Source organism: Lepidochelys kempii, chromosome 1 (assembly GCF_965140265.1).
Source record: "Lepidochelys kempii isolate rLepKem1 chromosome 1, rLepKem1.hap2, whole genome shotgun sequence".
NCBI classification, from domain to species: Eukaryota; Metazoa; Chordata; order Testudines; family Cheloniidae; genus Lepidochelys; species Lepidochelys kempii.
The window spans coordinates 15,005,870-15,027,492 of record NC_133256.1 but is presented as its reverse complement, the minus strand read 5'-3'; the positions used below and the strand labels follow the sequence as shown (position 1 = coordinate 15,027,492).

Here is a 21,623-nt window from a genome sequence, read left to right as displayed (position 1 = left end):
GACAAGGAGCCCCAGCTCCTCGCCCGTCCTTTCTGCCAACACCTGCATCCTTGCTTCATGGGGCTTCTAAACAGCCTAAGGCACTGAGCCATGGGGACCCAGTCAGAGCCCCACTGATTTTACTGCGGCCCTGCACTTTGCGGGGAGGGGTGGGATAGCTGTATCAGGGCTTAATGGGAGGGGTTGTCATGGGAGACCTTGTTGCAACTTCAGCAGCTCATTGCTATGTACAAATATGCAATAGCAGCGGTGAACAGGACACGGGTCATCTCCTCTGCCCCATTTGTGCTTGCTGAGATGTCTCTTCTGGAGGCTGCCCTAGGCAGTGGCCAGGATAGAGTTCATGGCAGCACTAGTGCCCGGCGTGGCAGCTAAGGCAGCCCACCCCTCCCCTTCTCCAGGGACATCCTAGGGAGACCTTATTAAGCCAAGTTTAAGTATCTTTGGTGTCCGTTGTACGTAATTAATGGATTATGGATTATTATGGGCCAGGACTGTACGTAACTTCTTGAGGGGGGAGGTGTGTCAGATGTGAGACCTGGGGGTTCAAACAACTGTACTGGATATGCTAGACAAGAATGACCCCTTGGAACAAAATAGGTTAAGTCGTTTTTCCTGGGGAATATCTAGGAGGAGGTGAATGCAAATCCCCCACCTCTTGTTATGAACCGATCCCCCTGCCTTTTGAAATGGTGCTCTGAGGAGTGAGCCATTGTCTGCTGATCACCTGTTACTTGAGGCCAACGTCAAAGGCCCATGCTTTATAAAGGAAAGACTGAACTATTCATGGGGATGCTACTTCTGAGCTAAGGCTGTTATCAACTTGAAACCTTACAAAAAATCCTTTGTGGGGTTTGAAGGACTGACTCCTGCCAGAGCCCATGGCTGGGGTTGGGGTTGGGGTGATCTCTGCTAAGCTTATTAGCATGCATGTTGGTTCTTGTATTGTTTTTAATTTTTTCTCTGCAATGCTTTCACCTTAAGAATAAATGTGCTTGCTTATAAAGAGCTATGTGGTAACTTGCTGGCAATTACAGCCTCTGGAGAGAAAGCAAAGTGCAGCCGTTGGCCTGTTTAGGCAGTCTGGCTTGCTGAGAATATCACAACATAGGCAGGGAACTGTGCAGCCTGGAAAACCCTGGTCAGGAGAGAGGTCTCCACCCAAGAGAAGTGATGGCTGAGGAGTCAGGAGACTAAGAGTGGGTGCCGTTGGTGGACTGTGGAGGGGGAATGCATGTGTGGTTGCCCTGAACAATGACATTCATGGCAGCCCTAGTGCCAGGAGTGGCAAGCTCAGGTAGTCCATTTCTCCCCCACACCCATCCTTCTCCAGGGACACACAAACACCAGCACGTTAAAACATGCTTCTTCCTCAAAGCCTGTTAGCAAGTTAGAAATTCCATAAATTTGAGCTAGTGGTGTCCAGCACGTACAATCTGTATTATCTCCAGAGGATCGATTCCTTGGAGGCTGGGCTGTCTCTCTTGCTTGGACAGATGGCACTGAACACATGACAGGCTCTCAGCAAATAACAACCGCGCTGTTTCCTGGGGCCTGAGGAGAACCTTGCTCCTTACATAAGAATTGTGATTGACATCATAAAAAAACAAACTGCTCTGTTAGAAATTAGGTCATCCAGTCTGTCCCCTGTATCTAATACTTGCGATGCTGTAATATTTGCAATCCCCCATGCCTGCCTTAACACACAACAAAGGAATAATTGCGTCTTTGAATTTGAAACCCCACAGCAACAATGCTTTCTCTCTCTGCCATGGTTTTCCTCACTGTGACGAGCATTAAGGTCATAATTGCCCCTTTGTTTGGCAAATCTTTCATGCCTGAGAGGGTTTAGCACAAGCCCTGATGTTCTCAGGCATGTACAGAAATGGAGCTAGAACTGTAAGTCTGGCCGGAAAGGCTGCCAATCCTCTTCCGTGTCTGGCTCTTGTTTGCAGTCCTGTTTCAAGCGGGTTCTTCTGAAAGTTTGTCCAGTCACTCCACATCACAGAAGGGGCTTTCAGAAGAACCCACCTGAGATGGAGCAAGCGACTGAAGGTAGCCCTTAGTATGGCAGGGAAGCTTGATGAGCTAGCAAGGAGACTTTGTCCCCGTCTGTTGGAATGTTCTAAGGATTGATGTGCGGCTTAGAGAAGTGTTGTCTAGGAGCATAAGGGCAGGCCCAGGTGTCAGTAACTCCTGATTATGAATCCTGGCCCTGGCACTCTCTCTTTCTCTCTGTCTCACCTTCTCCTTCTGCAAAATGGTTACACTTACTTGCCTCCTTGCCAGGGATGTTGTGAGCATTAATCAGCGACAGTATCCAAAGCAAATGAAGATGCTGAACATTCACACTGGAGCCTGTCACACTTTGCAGCTCTCACCTGTGCTGTTCAGTTTGACACCCAGAGTAGATGTTAATTTGTATCTAAAACAGTGGTTCCCAAACTCTTCAGCATCACGCCTCCTTTTTAATTTCCGAGAAACCCTCACACCCCACGCCTCTCCTTTACCATCATCCAACCCCCCCAATCCTTGTCCCCTGAACACCCCCTCCTGGGACCCCCCACCCCTAACTGTCCCCCCGGGTCCCACTCCCTATCCAATCCCTCCTGCTCCTTGTCCCCTGATTGCCCCCTCCCGGGACCCCACCCCCTATCCAATCCCCCCACCCCCATACCCTGTCCCCTGACTGCCCCCCCTGCACCTCCTGCCCCTTATCCAAACCCCCCTCCCCCCACTCCCTACCCCCTTACCAGGCTGCTCAGAGTGGTAGGACTGGCTTATTGGAAAGCCTGGGAGGTGGGTGGGCACAAGCCATGCTGCCCGCGTGGCAGGGGGGAGTGGACAGGAGGGGAGGGGCTGGGGGGCTAACCTCCCCAGCCGGCAGCTCAAGGGCTGGGCAGCCTCATGCCCCCCTTGGAATTTCTTCACGCCCCCCGAGTTTGGGAACCAGTGAAAATGCTGTACTCATACAGTATGTGCAAACTCCTGGTCCACCTCTCCTGACTCTACTTCTCTGCAATAAGAACCTCACCTGATGCCAGACTACGTGGAACACAGACATGGTTGGCTTGAATGTAGCTTCCACTGCACTGTAGGGATTTCAGTCAGTATAGTGCCTTTGTGGGAATCCCCACAGGGCACATCCAAAGCTGTCTCACTGTGACAGCATGCATGGGCTGGGGAATGGGATGCTCTCCAGGGTACTGTACCTCACGGGAAGCTTGGTCCATAGGCGAGAACGTCTCAGAGGCGCTATTTTCTTATCTTCTGTGAAAATCCCCAAATAGTTGCACACTGAGGTGCTCTGGTGCCATGGTGATGGGCCACATCTAGATGTATGGGTAGGCAGAATTCTGAACCACACAGCCTGCGGAAAACCATGGAGCTGAGATCTATAGCAGGCCAATCTACCTTGGTAAAAGTGAATCCTGCTGTGGAAAACCATTGTTAAGGAGCTGAAGTTCGCCCTCTAGGATGCACAAAGAGAATGGTGCAGAGAATGCTCCTCACTGCATCATCCTGCTTTTGAGTATAAATGAAATTTTTAAATGCCGCTTACCATATCATTAATCTAACAATAAATAGTATTTCGCCTTTACTGCAAACAGCATCGACCTTCTCAGGCTCTTTCCTGTGAAGCTGAGTAAATCTTATTACATCCATATTTACAGATAGGGAAACTGAGGCATAGACTGTGACTTCCTGAAGATGGCACAGCAAGTTAGGAGACAAACCAAAAATATGACCCAGCAGTGCTGGATCCCAGTTATCTGACCACTAGACAGACTGGTACAGGGCATAGTTTGGAGAGATGCATGGGGTACAGAAAACAAGGGGATTGACTGATGGGAAGGATTTAGTGATTCAGGACACCAGACTTGGCCCAAGAGCCAAACAGCTCTGATATAAATCAAGCCCTGGGGCAAACTCATAAATTATCAAATGGATTAACTCTAGCCTTCCCCTTCTGCATTCTTTCAGTGATTCAGGCAATAATTATTGGTCCATACCTGGCTATCCTGGTCCTTCTTTTCTTGATACCTCTGGGGATGTACTCTCCCTGCATCAGAGAGGTGGGGACTCTGGGGCCCAAACCAGCCCTCATTGGACACAGAGGAGCACCAATGGTAGGTCTGGGGGAAGATGTTTGGTATCATTCTTTCATGATCTGTATTGTAGATTGCAGATTCCCCACCCTCACCCCAAGAGCTCTGCAGTCAGCCTCTGACAGGGAATCTATAAAGGGAATCTATTCTGTTTTGGATCTGTATGCAGAAAAAGCCCTCATGATTTCATTACCAAGCACCATCAGTGCACCAGAGCTTTCCGATGATTCAGGTCAAAGAACACAGGCATTGTGGGTAGCGTGGAATTGAGCGAAGGAGACAAGGGGAACAGTTCAGAGTGACTCTCAGGCAAAGTACTATCCCAGGATAGTTCACAGCATGAAAACAAGGCAGAAGCTGGAAGACTGTTTAAGGTGGTGATGAGAAGCTTAAAAGTTGTGTGGAAGAAGATAAGAAGCCGGTGAAGTAGGTGGAGGAAGGCAGAGATGTGGTGCAAAGATGATTTTGGGTGTGTTGGGAGGCTGAGTGGTGGCTGAGTGGAAGGCTGGGGAGGTGCAGGTTATGGTAGTCAAGGCTTGAGATAACTAGAGAGCAGACTATCAACTTGGTGGTTGGCACTGAGAGGAAGGAAGGTATTTAAAAGAAGCACCACAATTTGGTGAGAGCCTGGATGTGAGATGAAATAGCCAAAGTTGACCTTTAGGCTACAAGCCTGTATAATGGGAAGAGTGGGGATATTGTCAACAGGAACAGAAAAAGAGGAAGGGTTAGAGGTATAGTCAAACTCTGCCTCGGATGTACTGATTTAAGGAGCAACGTAACGTGAACAAAGCCTCCCGCTCTGTTATTGACTGACTGAAGAACTTGATGGTTTGGGGCTTGTCCTGCCCTCCAGCAGATTTGTAAATGATCCTGGATGCTCCTAGAGCCCTGATGGGACCTACAGGTATGAAGCAAGTAAAACAGATTTTTAGCTATTGGACAAAGTGAACTTTACTGGCAATCACAGTGGGGCAGGGCAGTGGGGGTGGTTACCAAGAAACTGAAAGTATTCTTGGGAGTCATCTGGCGCTTGTCGAAACTGGAATTCCTTTATGTCATCTTCCTAGCTGGCTCCAGAAAACACTGAGATGTCATTTCAGAAGACCATTGAACATGGTGGGGATGGTCTTGAGACAGACGTCACAATTAGGTAAGGGGGAAGCACCGTGTCTCAGTGTGCAACTTCCTCTGGCTAAGATTTCACTTTGCTACGACACAGATATGGGCAATCAATACTTGATGGGCTATGTCCAATCCTTTATCAACTAGTGTTTGACACAACTGCATGTCGGGCCTGCTCCTGTTCCCACTGTCACACTGTGACTTTGGTATTGATTTATTATTATTTGTATTACGTAGTGCCTAAGAGCCCTCGTCATGGACCAGAAGCCCATTGTGACAGGCACTGTGCAAAAATAGAGAACAAAGAGATGGCCCCTGCCCTAAAGACCTTACAATCTAAGCATAAGACAACAGATACAGACAGAAAGGGGAGTATAAGAAATAATTACTTTATCGTGCATCCGAGTATGTAGACAGATTACAGGAAACACATAGAAGGCAGATCTCTATCCTAACGATCTTACAAACCTCAGTGGGATTTGGATGAGGTGCAGAGAACACAGCCAAGTTGCTTGCAATTACAAATGAGAGCATTGTATTAGTTACTGCCAGGGTCTTGATGTGCCATTCCGAGTTGGAATCATTGCCCTTACACCGTTGGGTAGGGTGATCGGCTTTTCGGTGTTTATGTAGCACTGTGGAAAGTATGAATGTAGACCCCCAAATCTACAAAGCGCTGAAGCACGTGCCCAAGTGCTTAGCTGAGTCAGGGCTTTGCAAAGGGTAAAATTCTGCTCTCACTTACACCATTATAAATGCAGCATTGAAGTTGACAGAACTACTCCAGAATTACCCTGGTGGGAGCTAGAGCAGAACCTGGCCCATGGTCATTGCTGTATTTCTTCTTAAGATGTCAGATCGAAGTATCGTTATTTCCATTTTACAGATGGGGAAACTGAGGCACAGGGAGATGTGACCTCTCCAAGGTCACCCAGCAGGCCAGTGGCAAAGCTGGGAATAGAACCCAGGTTTCCTGACTCCCAGAGTATGTCTACACTGCAATCAGAGGTATGCCTGAAGCATATGTAACTACCTGAGCTCGCTTTAATCTAGCTAGTTTGAATAACAATAGTATTGAAACCACGGCAGTATGGGCAGCTGCATGGGTGAGCCACGCAAGTATTTACCCAGGGTCCCACATGGGCTTGTGCAGCCCATGCTGCTGAGGCTTCACTGCTGTTGTTGTTTGACCTGGCCAGATCAAAGCTAGCTTGGGTATGTCTACACATGCTGCATTCTCACCCCTGATTGCAGTGTAGACATAGTGTAGTCTAGTGTCCTGTCCCACGTGACTGCCTATGTGATAATGGATTCTACTCTAGGCGTTGTTTTCCAGAGGGTGTCCTTTTATTAATGTCCTTCACGTATAATTAGGGCCCTACCAAATTCATGGTCCATTTTGGTCAATTGCACAGTCATAGCCTTTTAAACTTTGTAAATTTCATGATTTCAGCTATTTAAATCTGAAATTTCACTGTGTTGTAATTGTCGGGGTCCTGATCCAAAAAGGGGCTGTGTGAGGGAGTCGCAAGGTTATTGTAGGGGGTGGTTGTGGTATTGCTACCCTTACTTCTGCTGCCTTCGGAACTGGGCACCCGGCCAACATCTGCAGCTCTCCAGCGCCCAGCTCTGAAGGCAGTGCAGAAGTTAGGGTGGCAATACTGTGATGCCTCTAAAATAACTTTGCGATCCCCCTGCAACTCCCTTTTGGGTCAGGACTCCCAGTTTGAGAAACATTGGTCTCCCCTGTGAAATCTGTATAGTAGAAGGTAAAAGCACACAAAAGACCAGATTTCATGGGGGGAAACCAGATTTCATGGTCCGTGACACAATTTTCATGGCTGTGAATTTGGTAGGGCCCTACATATAATTCTGGCCTTGCTGTACCGTGCTCATGTTTTGAATGTTGTCCATGTTGTGAAGAGCCCTCTCCTTTTATCGTAGCTATGATGGGATTCCCTTCCTGATGCATGACAGCAACTTACAGAGGACAACAAACATCCGGGAGGTCTTTCCCAGTAACTCCACTCAGAATGCTGCATTGTTTTCCTGGGATGCCCTAGAACAGCTGAACGCAGGAAAGTGGTTCCTCAAGGTAAGATTGTTCGGAGATCTTTCTTAAAGTGCCTACTTGAAGGGATATGTGCTATGGTCCTGATCCAAAACCCACTGAAGTCGATGGGATCAGTCCCAATAATTATGCAGAAGGCGGCAACAGAGAAGTGTATTTTTCTTTACTAGTTTATGTAACTGTGGTTCTCGATCAGGCTTTGCAATTGCATAGCAGAGATGGAGGAAAGAAGACCTAAGCTATTCATGCAAGGCATAGACACAACTCCTAGGGGGCAGGAGAGGGAAGAATGTCCACCCACTTTCTATGTCCTGATGATTTACTCCTTAGGGCAGCTGCAGAGTTAATTCCTTCTCAATCCCAGTCCATCTTTTTTTAATGTGGCTGCAAGACTGATATACAGAGTCAAAGACCTAAGGTTAAAATGTTAATTATGGGTGAAGGGAGAGAACATGGAGACTCATATGTTTATACCAACGACATATAGGAGATGAAAACGAGAGGAGGAACAAAGGAAAATGAACTCTTTTATCTCACTGAATGCCGACGTTAGCCTAGTTCCCCCTTAGAGAAACAGGAACTGTTTGTATGCAGCTAACTCAGCCTGACTTCTATTTATTTCCTTGTGTATTTATTTATTTTTAGGACACACCATTTTCATGCATGGGCTCACTGTCAAGTGCAGATCAAAAATTGGCAATGAATCAGTCAATTTACAAGCTAAGTAATTTCTTGAGACTTGCAGACAGTGCGAATAAACTTGTGATATTTGATCTCTACCGCCCTCCAGTGAAACATCCTTACAGGAACACCTGGATCAATACAACACTGGAAGTGATCCGTGACTCAAGGATTAACCCTCATCTGGTATGGTGCTGTCACTCCTCCCTCTCCTCTTTGTTGTGGTTTTTAGAATCGAGGTTTTGGGCCAGATCCTCATAAATCAGCATCACTCCACTGACTTCACCAACGAAAGACTTAGCTCATTACATTTTATTCTCCCACTGGTGGCTAGTTGACTCAGGGACCAGTCCAGCAAAATTATAAAAATGCATTTCCCCAAGGCCATATTGTAACACTCTTCCCCATGCTGGAGAGTTACATCTCAAATCATCCCACTGATTTTAATGAGATTACTCGTGGGGGAAGGTGTGAATAGGGTACTGCAGTCGAGCTCCAAGCTAGCTATAAGTGTTGATTCGGAATGAATGGTTGCCAATTGCTTTGAGATCCCTCAGTAAAAGTCTCTGTACCAAAGGCCAGATCCTCAGCTGGTGTAAACTGGTGTAGCTCCATTTACACCAGTTGAGGATCTGGCCCCATGATTGCAGAATAGCACTGCCATTGTAGCAGTGGGTCACCTAAATGTTGCTCCCCGTCTTTTCTGGATTATTCATGTTACCTTTGCGCCTAGGAACCCCCAGTCAGTCTCAGGACTCCAGGAACCATGTTCATGTAACACAATCAGAAAGGGCAACCCTGGGATTTAGATCGCGCCTCTCTGCCCCTCCCAAAGCAATCTCAGCAGTTGGGCCAAGTTCCCAACCGGTGCAGATCACAATGGGTGTAGCTCTATGAGCTTCAAGGGAGCGATGCCGATCTGTAATTCACCCTGGGTGCAGCTCCGCTGGGGGAAGCTTTAGCGTAGGTGGGGGCCTTTGTGCTAAGCACTTTAATGATATGGTCACAAGCCCTGTTGCCATCACCTGTTGAGACTTATGGCTACAAAGTTTGTGTACACAGGGCCCTGTGCCACCCCTCCCTGTCAATTTGGGATACAAATGCCATAATGAATTAGCTAGCTGTTTACCACAGCTAGCTACTGTTTGGGGTTAGAACTGCCTGTGTGTCATAGGCTCTATAGTGCTAATGGAGATTCTCCATGACCTCATGTGATAAGGGACTGGTTTTTGGGGGTAGGAGGATCCAGGTTCTATCCCTGCTTCTGCCATCTGCAGTTAGGTATGGAAGTGCAAGCTTCCAAGGAGCCAAAGACATATTTCAATAGTTGCTCATCTCATCAGGCTGTATGGGGGCTAAATTCCATAGTGACCCACCTGAGCAGGCTGTGTGGGAGCTAAAGTGCATAGAGAGCTTTGGATGGAGGGTGCTACAGAAGTACTAAGTATTATGACAAATGTAATGTCTGTTAATGATCAATGTCTGAGGCTCCTGGGGGAGGTTAAAATCCCAGTAATGCTCCTGGCCAGATGTGCAGTGCTTTACTTGCAGCAGGGGGATTCAGTTACTTCCTGACACCTGTGGTGATCATCCTCTGAGGTATTGCGTTTGATTTCCCTTATTTTAGCTGGTATAAATACAAATATTGGTGTGTAAAATTATCCCGTGCTTTTAAAAATCCAGATACAGTATCTGACTCCCTGGCCTCCTGTAGCAAGGAGTTCCACAGGCTCCTTCACAGAACAGTCTAAGTCATATCACTGTAGTATTTGACAGGTTTCAGAGTAGCAGCCATGTTAGTCTGTATCCACAAAAAGAAAAGGAGGACTTGTGGCATCTTAGAGACTAAAAAATTTATTTGAGCATAAGCTTTTGTGAGCTACAGCTCACTTCATCAGCTGTAGCTCACGAAAGCTTATGCTCAAATAAATTTGTTAGTCTCTAAGGTGCCACAAGTCCTCCTTTCCTTTTTGTAGTATTTGAGCATGTGTTTTCATTTTATATTTACCCACTGCAAAATCAGATCCTACCTGCATTTCAATGTACCTGGCATGTCACGGAGTGAACCCCTCTTTCCTTGTATTATGGGACTATGTAGAAGACAAGGGACTGTTCAGGAATATCCCTGTTAATTCACTAGCTGCTGTTGTTACTCACAGGTCCTGTGGCTGGACAACACTATGAGGTCCTTTGTTCAGTCTGTAGCTCCCGGGTTTCAGCACACCATGGCCAGTAAGGCCCCAGTTGATGAGCTATTGAGAGACAATGTTGTGAAGCTCAATCTAGTCTATTCTGCAATGTCCAGTGAAGATATCCGGTAGGTAGCTGTATAAGCCTCACATAGGAGGCAAGACACTTCAGTGGAATTGCAAAAAAACCTGCACAAGTAATATGCCAGTTTAGAACATGTGGTTATGTCTCCCTGTAGTGTCTGGCCCGAGTGACTACAACAGCCTGGTACTTACTCCTAACTACAGGAGAAGCTCCATAAAAGTCTCAAGCTCAATCCCGACTGATGAGCATCTGCGTAGGCTACTCCCAGAAGCACTGGAAACTCCCTAGAAGTGGGGGCCCACCAGCGCCTGGACCGTGGTCCAGCCCCCCGATCGACTCCCCTGCCCCCATTGCCACACCTGCACTCCACCCTGAGGCCCTGCCCCACCCAGCCTGTTCCCTCCAAGGCCCCGCCTCTTGCCCCGCGGCCCCACCCCTGTCACTTTTAAAAATGGAGGGTTATGCCCTCCCATGTTTTTCTTGCCTTAAGGGCGAGTGACATGGGGGAGGGGGTGGAGAGGCGCAAGTGGCGGGTGGGGCCTTGGGGGAAGAAGCAGAGCGGGGGCGGGAAGAGGTGGAGCAAGGGTGGGGGCTCGGGGTGGAGTGGGGGCAGAGCGTGGGTAGGGCCACAGGGGGAGGGGTGGAGCACAGGCAGGGTCTCGTGGGGGAGGGGTGGAGTAAGGGGGGCAGGGCCATGGATCCGGGTGCCAGCTGCCTCCCCGCTTCTAGGGAGCTTCCTACACTCCTGCTCCCAGGACGCAAAGGTGGCAGGCCGGCACACCTCCGAAAAGAGGTGACTCACATCTGACATTTGCCAGCCTCTTTGATTTTGGGGAGGATTAGCCTCCCCAAATCTCTTATATGTGCAGACCATGAGCATTTGTATGTATGTGATCATCATCTGGTGCATGTAAGTCCAACCGTCACTGAAGTTGATGTCATAGTTGGTGAATTTTTGCTGAGATCCCAGTGAATCAGTGGTAGTAATGGAAGGAGAAGCCAGGAGTCATGACTCCCTGATTTTTCCATTGATTGCAATAGGTGGTGGATCATCCCCAGAATCAGAGAGTGCTGAATGTTATGAAAATTGACACTCAGCATTAGCAATTCAACTGCTGGCGTCCTTCGATTTTATTTATGTGCAGAGCAAAGCTCCCTCCTGATTATACTAAAGTGTCTTGTTGAATCACAGCTTTGGCACCTAATAGTTTTACCTTCATTTTCAGATCCCAAATCTATTGGACTTTTCCTCTGTACTTCAGAAACCGTGCTGCAGTTGTTCTAACAGTAATTAGATTCACCATGCAGATAACATGTAAAGGGGTGCCTTATTATAGAACAGGAGAAACTAATATATATGGCCTACTTCATTCACGAAATTGTGGATCCTGCAACATTTGGCTTCCACCACAATTTTGATTTTAATTAGCTTACTTTGCATAGTCCACAATTTTGCATGCCTTTTGAGTATGCAGTTAGTACTGCTCCAACATTCAATGCCTGCAAAATGTAAAAGGCTAAAGTGACCGGACTCGATTTCTACAGGAGTAGTTTTAAGACGTTTCGTCTTCTGAATTTTTTATTGTACCAGCCGCTTTTTTTTTAATGACTGTAATTTATTTGCAGCAAAAGGTCTGGTTATCAAAAAATTAGCAGGGCATAACCTAATACTTGAGTGTTTATATTATTCCAGCAATTTTTTTCTTAAACAAATAGATCTACTCTGGCTTTTCCAAATTACCGCTGTTAATAAAGGTCCATTATTACTTTTCTGTGATTTTCCACGTCTTGTCTGCAACTCAGCTGCAAATATTTGAAGGTCATCCCGTGATTCTTATATATATTTATTTTTATTTATATGTGTATATATATATGTAATATAGATACTTATATATAATATCGTTGGCATGGCTGAATAATGAATTGGCAAGTGACCACTGCCCCCTAGTGGATGGTTTATAGGAGACATAACCCTCCAGTACTGGACTACCACTTCTAAAAGTTTACAGTACTTTGAAAATGTAAAATCTCAAATGGAAGGGCTCACATTTCACTCAGTATTTTCTAGAATGGTTCTGTCTCGTGAAAAACTCAGCTCTGCTCTTCTGCTTTTTCTCTGTGGCTGGAATTTCTGCTTTCCCCAAACTGCAAGAGCACTTCAGTTGTCAAAAAAGCAGCAGTTTATTGCTTTGAGTTGGACGGTGCTTCAAACTTTTCTAACAATGCTTGTTCCAAAATTTCAAGCAGAGTTACCAACAGTTTAGTGTTCCACTGTATTGAGTTAAATTGTACAACAAATATTGACACCGACAATATCTATTTAGAACAAGCACCATTTGCTTTAACAATCTAGAAAGAACGGTTTGTTAAGGTTCCATTTAGGAATGATTTATAAAGGGTTAGTAAATGATGAATAGCTGTTATAAGCATGTTGCAAACATGAGAACCAGGTGTTATAGATGCTTATAAGCCCCTCAGTAGAATGCGTTACAGATGGGTGTAAACTGATCTTATAAGTGACCTGTTAGACTTTATCACAATTCATTAACTATTGATTAAAACATCTAATCATTAACTCTTTATAAACTGAACCTTAATACAAAAGTATGACTGAAAGAATCCTGTTTTTACATCATTCTTCAAATGTGACTGTCCCCAGAGGATCAAATGTTCCAGTTTGGCCAATCATAACTGACACCGGTCTTTTCATATAATCAGCTGGTTGGCCAATCTTGGCCCCATCCACTCCGATGCTCTCGAACTCCCAAGGCAATCCTCCTCAAAGGACTCCCAGCACTCCACTGAGACGGCCCAAAGGGAGGCCATTTGCCCTTAAAGTTGCTTTTTGGTTGAGGCAAATGCGTCTTTGTATTTTAAAGGAAATACGCTCAGGCCAACATTACCACCAACCTCTATGTGATCAGTGAGCCCTGGCTCTTCTCCCTGGCCTGGTGCGTCGGAGTGCACTCTGTGACCACCAATGCCGTACACTCCCTGAAGGACATCAACCGACCTCTCTTCCTCATGGTAAGGGGAAAAACCAGCTCTGCTCTCTGGGAGCGAGGGACCCAAAAGACTGTCTTGGGGCTAATGGTCATGGTCAGCTGTGCCTTTTGTGGGACAACTTCATCCCTGCAGTGGGGCAGAGGTGGAGGGGAGACCCCCTCGACCAGACACAAGCTAGGGCAATGTCCTAAGTGGCATCCCTGTTTAAATGGCCCGTGTGGGCCTCAGCAGGAGTCCAGGTTTGCACCAGCCTTGTTCTCCTCTGAACTTGGAACACCTCTGCCCCTTGGGGTGCCATGGTGGCAGTGCATAGGCCCCCCTACACCAGTAGTCCCTGAGGGAAGGGGCGAGGAATCCCCGGCGTGGCTGAAAAACACAGCTGAGTCGAGGCCTGCTAGTGCTGAGAGACTCAGGCCTTGAGAAGAGAGAAAAGAAACCAATTTTAGAGAGCCCCTGGTGAGCTGGGGCTTGCACCTACCTGAGGAGACATCATCCTGCCTACTGAGGGAGGTTTTCTGTCTAGAACAGGGGTGGGCAACCTATGGCACGCATGCCAAAGGTAGCAGGCAAGCTGATTTTCAGTGGCACTCACACTGCCCGGGTCCTGGCCACCGGTCGGGGTGGGGGTGGGCTCTGTGTTTTAATTTAATTTTAAATGAAGCTTCTTAAACATTGTAAAAACCTTATTTACTTTACATACAACAATAGTTTAGTTGTATATTAAAGATTTCTAGAGAGAGACCTTCTAAAAATGTTAAAATGTATGACTGGCACGTGAAACCTTAAATTAGAGTGACTATATGAAGACTCGGCCCTTCTGAAAGGCTGCTGACCCCTGGTCTAGAAGCCCCCTGACCACGCTGGTGGTCTAGGCAGAGGGTCACCTCTTGCAGCACCCTAGCTTCTTGCTCATGCATGATCTGGAGGCAGAGGCCCAAGGAAAAGGAGCACTAGAATCACCTTGCTTGGGTGGGAGAAGCTTGGGTTTTCCTCCAGCCACTCCAAGAAGCTGGTCTGACAGGCCCATGGATCTCACCTTAGATCCCTCCGAATGCCCCACGGGGCGAAGAGGGTCTCCTGTACTGTTGGTCCCATCCATAATCTGCCCACCCTGAAGATTCCTGTTTCACAGATAGCCACAGGGCTGCTTTCACGCTCACAAACTGGATATAATCCCAGATAGGCCAAATCTGCAAAGTTTAGACCCAAATTGGGACTTTCCCAATGGTCAGAGGCCTTAGATTTAGGGATTTGGTTGTAGGGATATGGACAAAGTTCTCATCTGGAGCTTCCTGGGATTCATATCCAGTGATTTGGGGTGGGCCTGTTGCAGTGTTCCCCAAACTTTTCAGGGTTGTGCCCCCCCCCCTTACCTGTCTGTGCCGGGCGGATAGTGGGGCCACGGCTTGTGAGGGGCGGTGGGAATGCGGACAGAGGTAAGGGGGCCTAGGCTGGGACCGCAGCTGGGGGTTGGGGCTGGGAGTGAGGCCGGGAATGGAGCTGCAGCCAGAGGCCGAGGCTGGGGCTGGGAGTGGAGCTGCAGCCGGGCCCACGGCCGGGTGTGGAGCTGCAGTGAGGCTGGGGACGGGGCAAAGCGTGGGGCTGGGAGCCTGGGCTGTGGCTGAGGGGGTGGCCTGGGCCCTGCCACCCTCCCCAATGTTCCTCTGTGCCCCCCTAGGGGGCACACCCCACAGTTTGGGGACCTCTTGTCTATTGAGTAGTCAGCAGGCCAGGATTTAGGCACGGGCTGAATGGTGACATCGCAGGTTGTGTTTCGTCTTGGTGCTGGTACAGGCTCTGTCTGTGTCCAGTCGCCTCACTAAAGGATCCCCATACTAGTCATTCCAATTGAGTCCAGGCTCCTCTCTGCTGCCAGGCACATGGCAGGCCCCATCTCTGAGTACGGTGGTGAGCACTAGGCCATCCAGCAGGAGGTAACACCAAGCGAGGTGGCTGCTCCTTTCAAATGTCAACACACTCTATTTAAACATCAGCAGGAAGGTGTCACGCAAGGGTCAGTCAGGCTACTCATCCAAATTGCATACAAAAATCAGATGTTTGCAAGTATTATTTAGACTAAACTCTTGCTGCTGGACATGTTCTCTGTTGTTCTCTTCCAGACTCCAAAGGAGTACAGAATAATGTGGCTTCTCACAGATGCAGTCGCAGCCCTGCTCATCTCACTCATATTTGCTCTGCATTGGTAAATATCCTGCTGCTAAAATCTCTGGGGATGTTGGGGGCCGCAAACCTCTTAGGGATGGTTCAAAAGCGATGATACGAACGGCCTGTCTACACTACAAAGTTAAGTTGACACAAGGCAGCTTACATCGACCTAACTATGTGGTGTACACGCTGCCATGCTCCTCCCATCGCTTTAACTCGCCTGCTACGCCAACATCATAAAACTATCTTGACGAGAGGCGTTATGCTTAGGGTGACGTAGTTGAGCAACGCCGTGTCAGTGTAGACGTCGGCCTCCAGGAGGGATCCCACAATGCCAACCATGACCACTCTGGTCCCTGTTTTGAACTCCTCTGTCCTGCAGCCAGGTACACAGGTGAACACCCCTCCCCTGTTAAAGCCCCAGGAAGTTTTGAAATTGCTCTTCCTGTTTGCGCCGGTGGACAACTCAAACAGCAGCTGCCCCGCTGAGCAAGCCGGCTCCATGCAGCAAAGGCGCTCCTGCCTGGAGTACCTGGGAGGTGGTGGATCTCCTGGGTCTCTGGGGAGAGGAGGTTGTGCAGGCCCAGCTCCACTCCAGCCTCGGGAATTTGCTTGGGGCATGGAGGAGCAGGACTATGATAAGGACGCGTAAAAATCAAAGAGCTGCGGCTGGCATAGCAATGCAAGGGAAGCAAATAGTTGCTCTGGTGCGGATCCACAGATGTGCAGCTTTTACAAGGATGGGGCTGGGATCAGGGTGGTATTATATGGGTGTGAGGCTGGTGGGGAGAGCAGTCAGGGTGGGGATCTGGGAGCTTAGCCTCAGGCTGTGGGAAAAGACAGTACGATTTTAAGGAAGGATGAAAAGAAACCGAATTAAAACTTTCTCTGGACAAGTGAAAACAGATACCACTGGCATTCACTTTTTCATAGAGATGTAAACTGTGCAGGGTTAAATTACTGATGGAGGATGGGAAATTGATACAATTTTTGTACACCTACTGTAGATTATTCATTCAAGAAAAGAGATTTACTTCTCCTGAGGAAGGTTTTTGTGTTAAAACAAAACCTAGTTTTCAAGGCATCTTTACTTTAGTAAATTCCTGGACCGCCCTACACTCCCTGCCCCCGGCCCCCATTCCATGTGTTTTCTAGGGCTGCAGCAGCACCAAAGGCACTCCACCCTTGTGGGAGATTAAACACGACAGCCACGCACACACCCAGCTGTGAGAGCCTCAATGTGCTTGTGACGTCCCTATTCCTTCCCCTTTAAAGATACTTTCCCCTGCATGTATGAAGTTTCCCTCAGCATTACATAGGGGTATGTTTGCCGGGGTGTGGAATAAAAATCTACTTATGGAAACAGAATTTATTTTTATTATTCTCCATCACGGACAATAGTAATAGGTGCATGTGCATTGCAAGGTTCATAGCACGGTGCAAACAAACAATGCCAGTCTCAGCACGCTATGGCTACACGTATTACTTTGGCTCCATGTTAAAATGCTCCTTCAAGATCTCCCTCAGAAGAATAGCTCCCCTGTCCCCCTGTCCCTCTCCTCTTAGAGTTCTGTGTTCATAACGCACAGCACAATACTGAAGAGCAGTGCGGGATCCATGCTTTCTGACAGAGATGGCTGGCTCACAGGTTACCAGAGCAGTTGAAATGTGGCTGGAAACCTACAAGGATGCCCAAGGAATGATGGGATTGAGAAACCTGCATCGTGGGATGCTGAACTTGCCCCTATGAGGCATTGCAAACCCTTCCCAAAGCACCGTGTGGCCATTTGCATAGTGGGATAGCTACCCATGGTGCACTGCTCCGTGTCGATGCAAGAGCTGCTACTGTGGCTGTGCTCCCCTGACACAAGGAGCATCGTGTGGCCATGCAACAGCGGCTTAATTACAGCAGTGGCTGTACATCGCCAGAGCTCAACTCAACTTTGTAGTGTAGACATAGCCTAATTCTGCCTGGTTGCCATGCAGGGGAGTGAACTAGCTGACCTGTCCAATCCAAACAGGCCTTTAATTAGCAGTGTCTCGTCCTTTTCACCCAGTAGCCTGGCTTTCCCCTTCACATTTCTTAACCCAGCTCTTCCTTTTCATGCCAATGCCAAACTGCTTGGCCCCTTCACTGGGACCATGCGTCCCTATCACGTTGGTGAGTGAATTGCTCCTGTCTCACCTCCATCCCCCATCCCAGCCTCCAGCTCTTCCTCCTCCTTCCCCCTTTCTTGTCTGCTGTCCAGCTCAGCTTGTCACATTGCCTGAATGTCGATTGTAAGCTCTGCAGGGCAGGGGCTGTGCTTTTGCTCATTTCCTGGGACACCTCAAACACTTCCAGGTGTTCAGCTGACAGCAGTAATGAATAGATCTCTGCAGCTGGCAGCTGGAGGGACCCTCAAAGCCCTGCTAACATTCAGTTGGCGTTTAACAGCCCGGGACAGTCTTGGACTTAGGCTTCTAAGTCACCTAGGCGCTTTTGAAAAATGTGACCTTATTTGTATCGTGTTAGCACCCCGTGGACTCAATCATAGATTGGGCCCCTGTTGTGCTAGGTGCTGTACAAATGCAGAACAAATCCAAGAACCAACAGCTGGGCACATCAGCGACGCAGGGGTGGCACACAAGGAAATCCTGAGACAATACCGGGGAGCATGAGCCGCAGTGGGCTCAGTGCACCAGCTGCCTGACCTAGTGTTCAAGCTCATTGCTTCACTGCTGCTTGAACTCTTTCCAGGTGGCGAGAGAAGGGCTTCTCCTGTTGTTCAGATGACAGCGGCGTAGTGCTCGAGAATGGTACATACAACAAATTCCGAACAGGTGAGTCCCACGCTCGTGGGGGTTGTGGCTCCAGCACTCTGTACCGAGTCCAGCATGGAACCTGGCTTGGGGCTTGTCTAGATGAAAGATTAGTGCCTGGCCAGCTGGGGTGTAAATCTACAGCACCCTAGCCTGCTGCATGCTGACTGTCCACATGTACTCTGCTGCCACTCGCTAAACACTCCCATTGACCTCCTCCCGTTTCAAAGCAGAGTAGATCAAAGCACACTAGGGACCGTTGTGAATGGGGCAGTGAACAGCAGGCTAGTGCGCTGTGGATTTAGTGCCCAGCAAGCTGGGGGTATAACTATTCTCTAGACAAGCCCTTACGCTCTTCGTTCACTTACACCTTAACACTGGCCATGCCCATGGTTACAAAGCACTACAACGGTCTATGGCAACGGCTCAAATAGAAATAAGTCACCAGGACCACATGGCATTCACCCAAGAGGTATGAAGGAACTCAAATGTGAAATTGCAGGACTACTAACTGTAGTCTGTAACCTGTCATTTAAATCAGCTTCTGTACGAAGTGACTGGAGGATAGCTAATGTGACACCAATTTTTAAAAAGGGCCTCAGAGGTGATCCTGGCAATTACAGGCCAGTAAGCCTGACTTCAGTACCAGGCAAATTGGTTGAAACTATAGTAAAGAACAATATTATCAGACATATAGATTAATATAATTTGTTGGAGAAGAGCCAAAATGGTTTTTGTAAAGGGAAATCATGCCTCACCAATCTACTAGAATTCTTTGAGGGGGTCAACAAACATGTGGACGAGGGGGATCCAGTGGATATAGTGTACTTAGATTTTTCAGAAAGGCTTTGACAAGGTCCCTCACCAAAGGCTCTTAAGCAAAGTAAGCTGTCATGGGATAAGAGGGAAGGTCCTCCCATGGACTGATAACTGGTTAAAAGATAGGAAACAAAAAGTAGGTATAAATTGTCAGTTTTCAGAATGGAGAGAGGTAAATAGTGGTATTCCCCAGGGGTCTGTACGGGGCCCAGTCCTATTCAACGTATTCATAAATGATCTGGAAAAAGGGGTAAACAGTGAGGTGGCAAAATTTGCAGATGATACAAAACTACACAAGATATTTAAGTCCCAGGCAGGCTGCGAAGAGCTACAAAAGGATCTCACAACTGGGTGACTGGGCAACACAATGGCAGATGAAATTCAGTGTTGATAAATGCAAAGTAATTCACATTGGAAAACATAATTCCAACTATACAGATAAAATGATGGGGTTTAAATTAGCTGTCACCACTCAAGAAAGGGATCCTGGAGTCATTGTGGGTAGTTCTCTGAAAACTTCCACTCAATGTGCAGCGGCAGTAAAAAGAAAAGTGAACAGAATGTTGGGAATCATTAAGAAAGGGATACTGCGTGCAGATGTGGTCACTCCATCTCAAAAACGATATATTGGAATTGGAAAGGGTTCAGAAAAGGGAAACAACAATGATTAGGGGTATGGAACAGCTTCCATATGAGGAGCAATTAACAGGACTGGGACTTTTCAGCTTGGAAAAGAGACGATGACTAAGGGGGGACATGATAGAGGTCTGTAAAATCATGACTGGTGTGAGAAAGTAGAGAAGGAAGTGTTATTTACTCCTTCTCATAACACAAGAACTAGGGGTCACCAAATGAAATTAATAGGCAGCAGGTTTAAAACAAACAAAAGGAAGTATTTCTTCACACAACGCACAGTCAACCTGTGGAACTCTTTGCCAGAGGATGTTGTGAAAGCCAAGCCTATAACAGGGTTCAAAAAAGAACTAGATAAGTTCATGGAAGATAGGTCCATCAATGGCTATCAGCCAGGATGGACAGAGATGGTGTCCCTAGTCTCTGTTTGCCAGAAGCTGGGAATGAGCGACAGGGAATGGATCACTTGATGATTACCTGTTCCGTTCATTCCCTGTGGGGCAGCTGGCATTGGCCACTGTCGGAAGACAGGCCACTGGGCTAGGTAGACCTTTGATCTGACCCAATATGGCCGCTCTTATGTTCTCAAAACACAGCCTCTTACATTGTCCATGAGCGCTATAGAGTACCCTAATATTTTGCAACCTCTTTAGTCTGCTCCATAATTTTGCCTGGGACACAGATTTACAGTGTAACTGGGTTGGTGGTTCAACGAGAACAGAGCTCAGGAGGTACAGTCATGTTGGACTTAGGTATTCTGTATAAAGCACACACTGATAATACAACATTAAGGCCATGACTTTCAATGCCTAGGAGTCAGGAAATGGGAAAAGTTTTGGTTAGCTCATCCACACTGCACATACTGTACTCTACTAGTTAGAGGTGCATCTAAATGTATACACCAAAAAGCACCTGATTCAACGCTCATTTACACCGATTTTACTGCACTGTAAGTCCTGTGATTTTGATGGTGTTACATCAGTGAAAGCCTGAAGTTAACTGAGAGCTGCGCTAACATTACAGCTCGGTGAAACATTCACAGCTGAATGCCCCAGACTGCCAGGAGCTTGGGATGGGAGAAATTGAGAATTGTAAGGTCTCTGCCAAACCAGCAAACCTCTGACACCTCAAACTAGCAGGGGCTTTTGCAGCCTCATTTGTCTTTTGAGCCCTCAAATGAAAACAAAATGGCGAGGGCTTGAAAACCTGGGTACACGACGTGACTAAAATAATCCCCTGGGACACTCAGAAGAAAACGTTGAGTTGTTTTCAATGCCCACTGCTGATTGACCTGGGATGCCACCCACACATGTCCGTGGGCAGTTTCTGTGGTTCAACAAGTCTCCTCTTTCCAGAGCTCAATGATCTGCCAACTGTCGTGGCCTGAGAGAGCAAGGCCAGCGGTGTGGTGCTGAGGTCCCACCTGGCATCTGGAGAACAGCCCGTCCCAGGCTGGGGAGGAGCTATGGCACCATACAGACACTAACTTGGGATCAAGCTGGAGAAGCCAGGTGCTGCTGTGCCGTTAGCCGGAGGCCTGTTGGTCAGAGCACTGCTTGTACATGACAATGGCGGTGGAGTTTGGATGAGCCTGAAGGGCCTTTGATCCCACGCAGAGGGCAGCGAGCCTCTGGAACTCAGTTTGATGGCTATGAAGTGCCCTTCCCTTCAGAAATCCCTAAGACTCTTTCCGTATGCCTCTCCCCAGTGGGAGGCCCCAGGGCCTGCTTGGGATGGTGGCTGGATGGGCGAGCAGCTGTAGCGGCCGGCTGTTGACAGATACAAGGCAGGACCCTCCCAGCAGAACTGAGTCTGTCTCTGTGCGATCGCTGGCCTTTAACACTGGGAGAGTCACCTGGAAACACGCCTTTTAATAAGTGGATTTAAAGCTGCTATTGGTTTAAGTATTTTTGTATGGAGGAAATAAAACCCACCTG

General features: G+C 47.7%; 1 protein-coding gene across 1 annotated transcript in view; it reads left to right on the top strand.

Moving 5' to 3' along the window:
- The window catches only part of GDPD4 (glycerophosphodiester phosphodiesterase domain containing 4), a 54,415-nt gene extending 32,792 nt beyond the window's left edge, over positions 1–21,623 (top strand). The window contains exons 9-17 of the mRNA XM_073316638.1: positions 3,985–4,130; positions 5,180–5,262; positions 7,179–7,329; positions 7,951–8,172; positions 10,146–10,303; positions 13,140–13,287; positions 15,387–15,469; positions 18,173–18,255; positions 21,042–21,623. Coding sequence (XP_073172739.1) covers positions 3,985–4,130; positions 5,180–5,262; positions 7,179–7,329; positions 7,951–8,172; positions 10,146–10,303; positions 13,140–13,287; positions 15,387–15,469; positions 18,173–18,255; positions 21,042–21,073 — 1,106 coding nt within the window. The 3' untranslated portion in view covers positions 21,074–21,623. The remainder of the gene's footprint in view (positions 1–3,984; positions 4,131–5,179; positions 5,263–7,178; positions 7,330–7,950; positions 8,173–10,145; positions 10,304–13,139; positions 13,288–15,386; positions 15,470–18,172; positions 18,256–21,041) is intronic.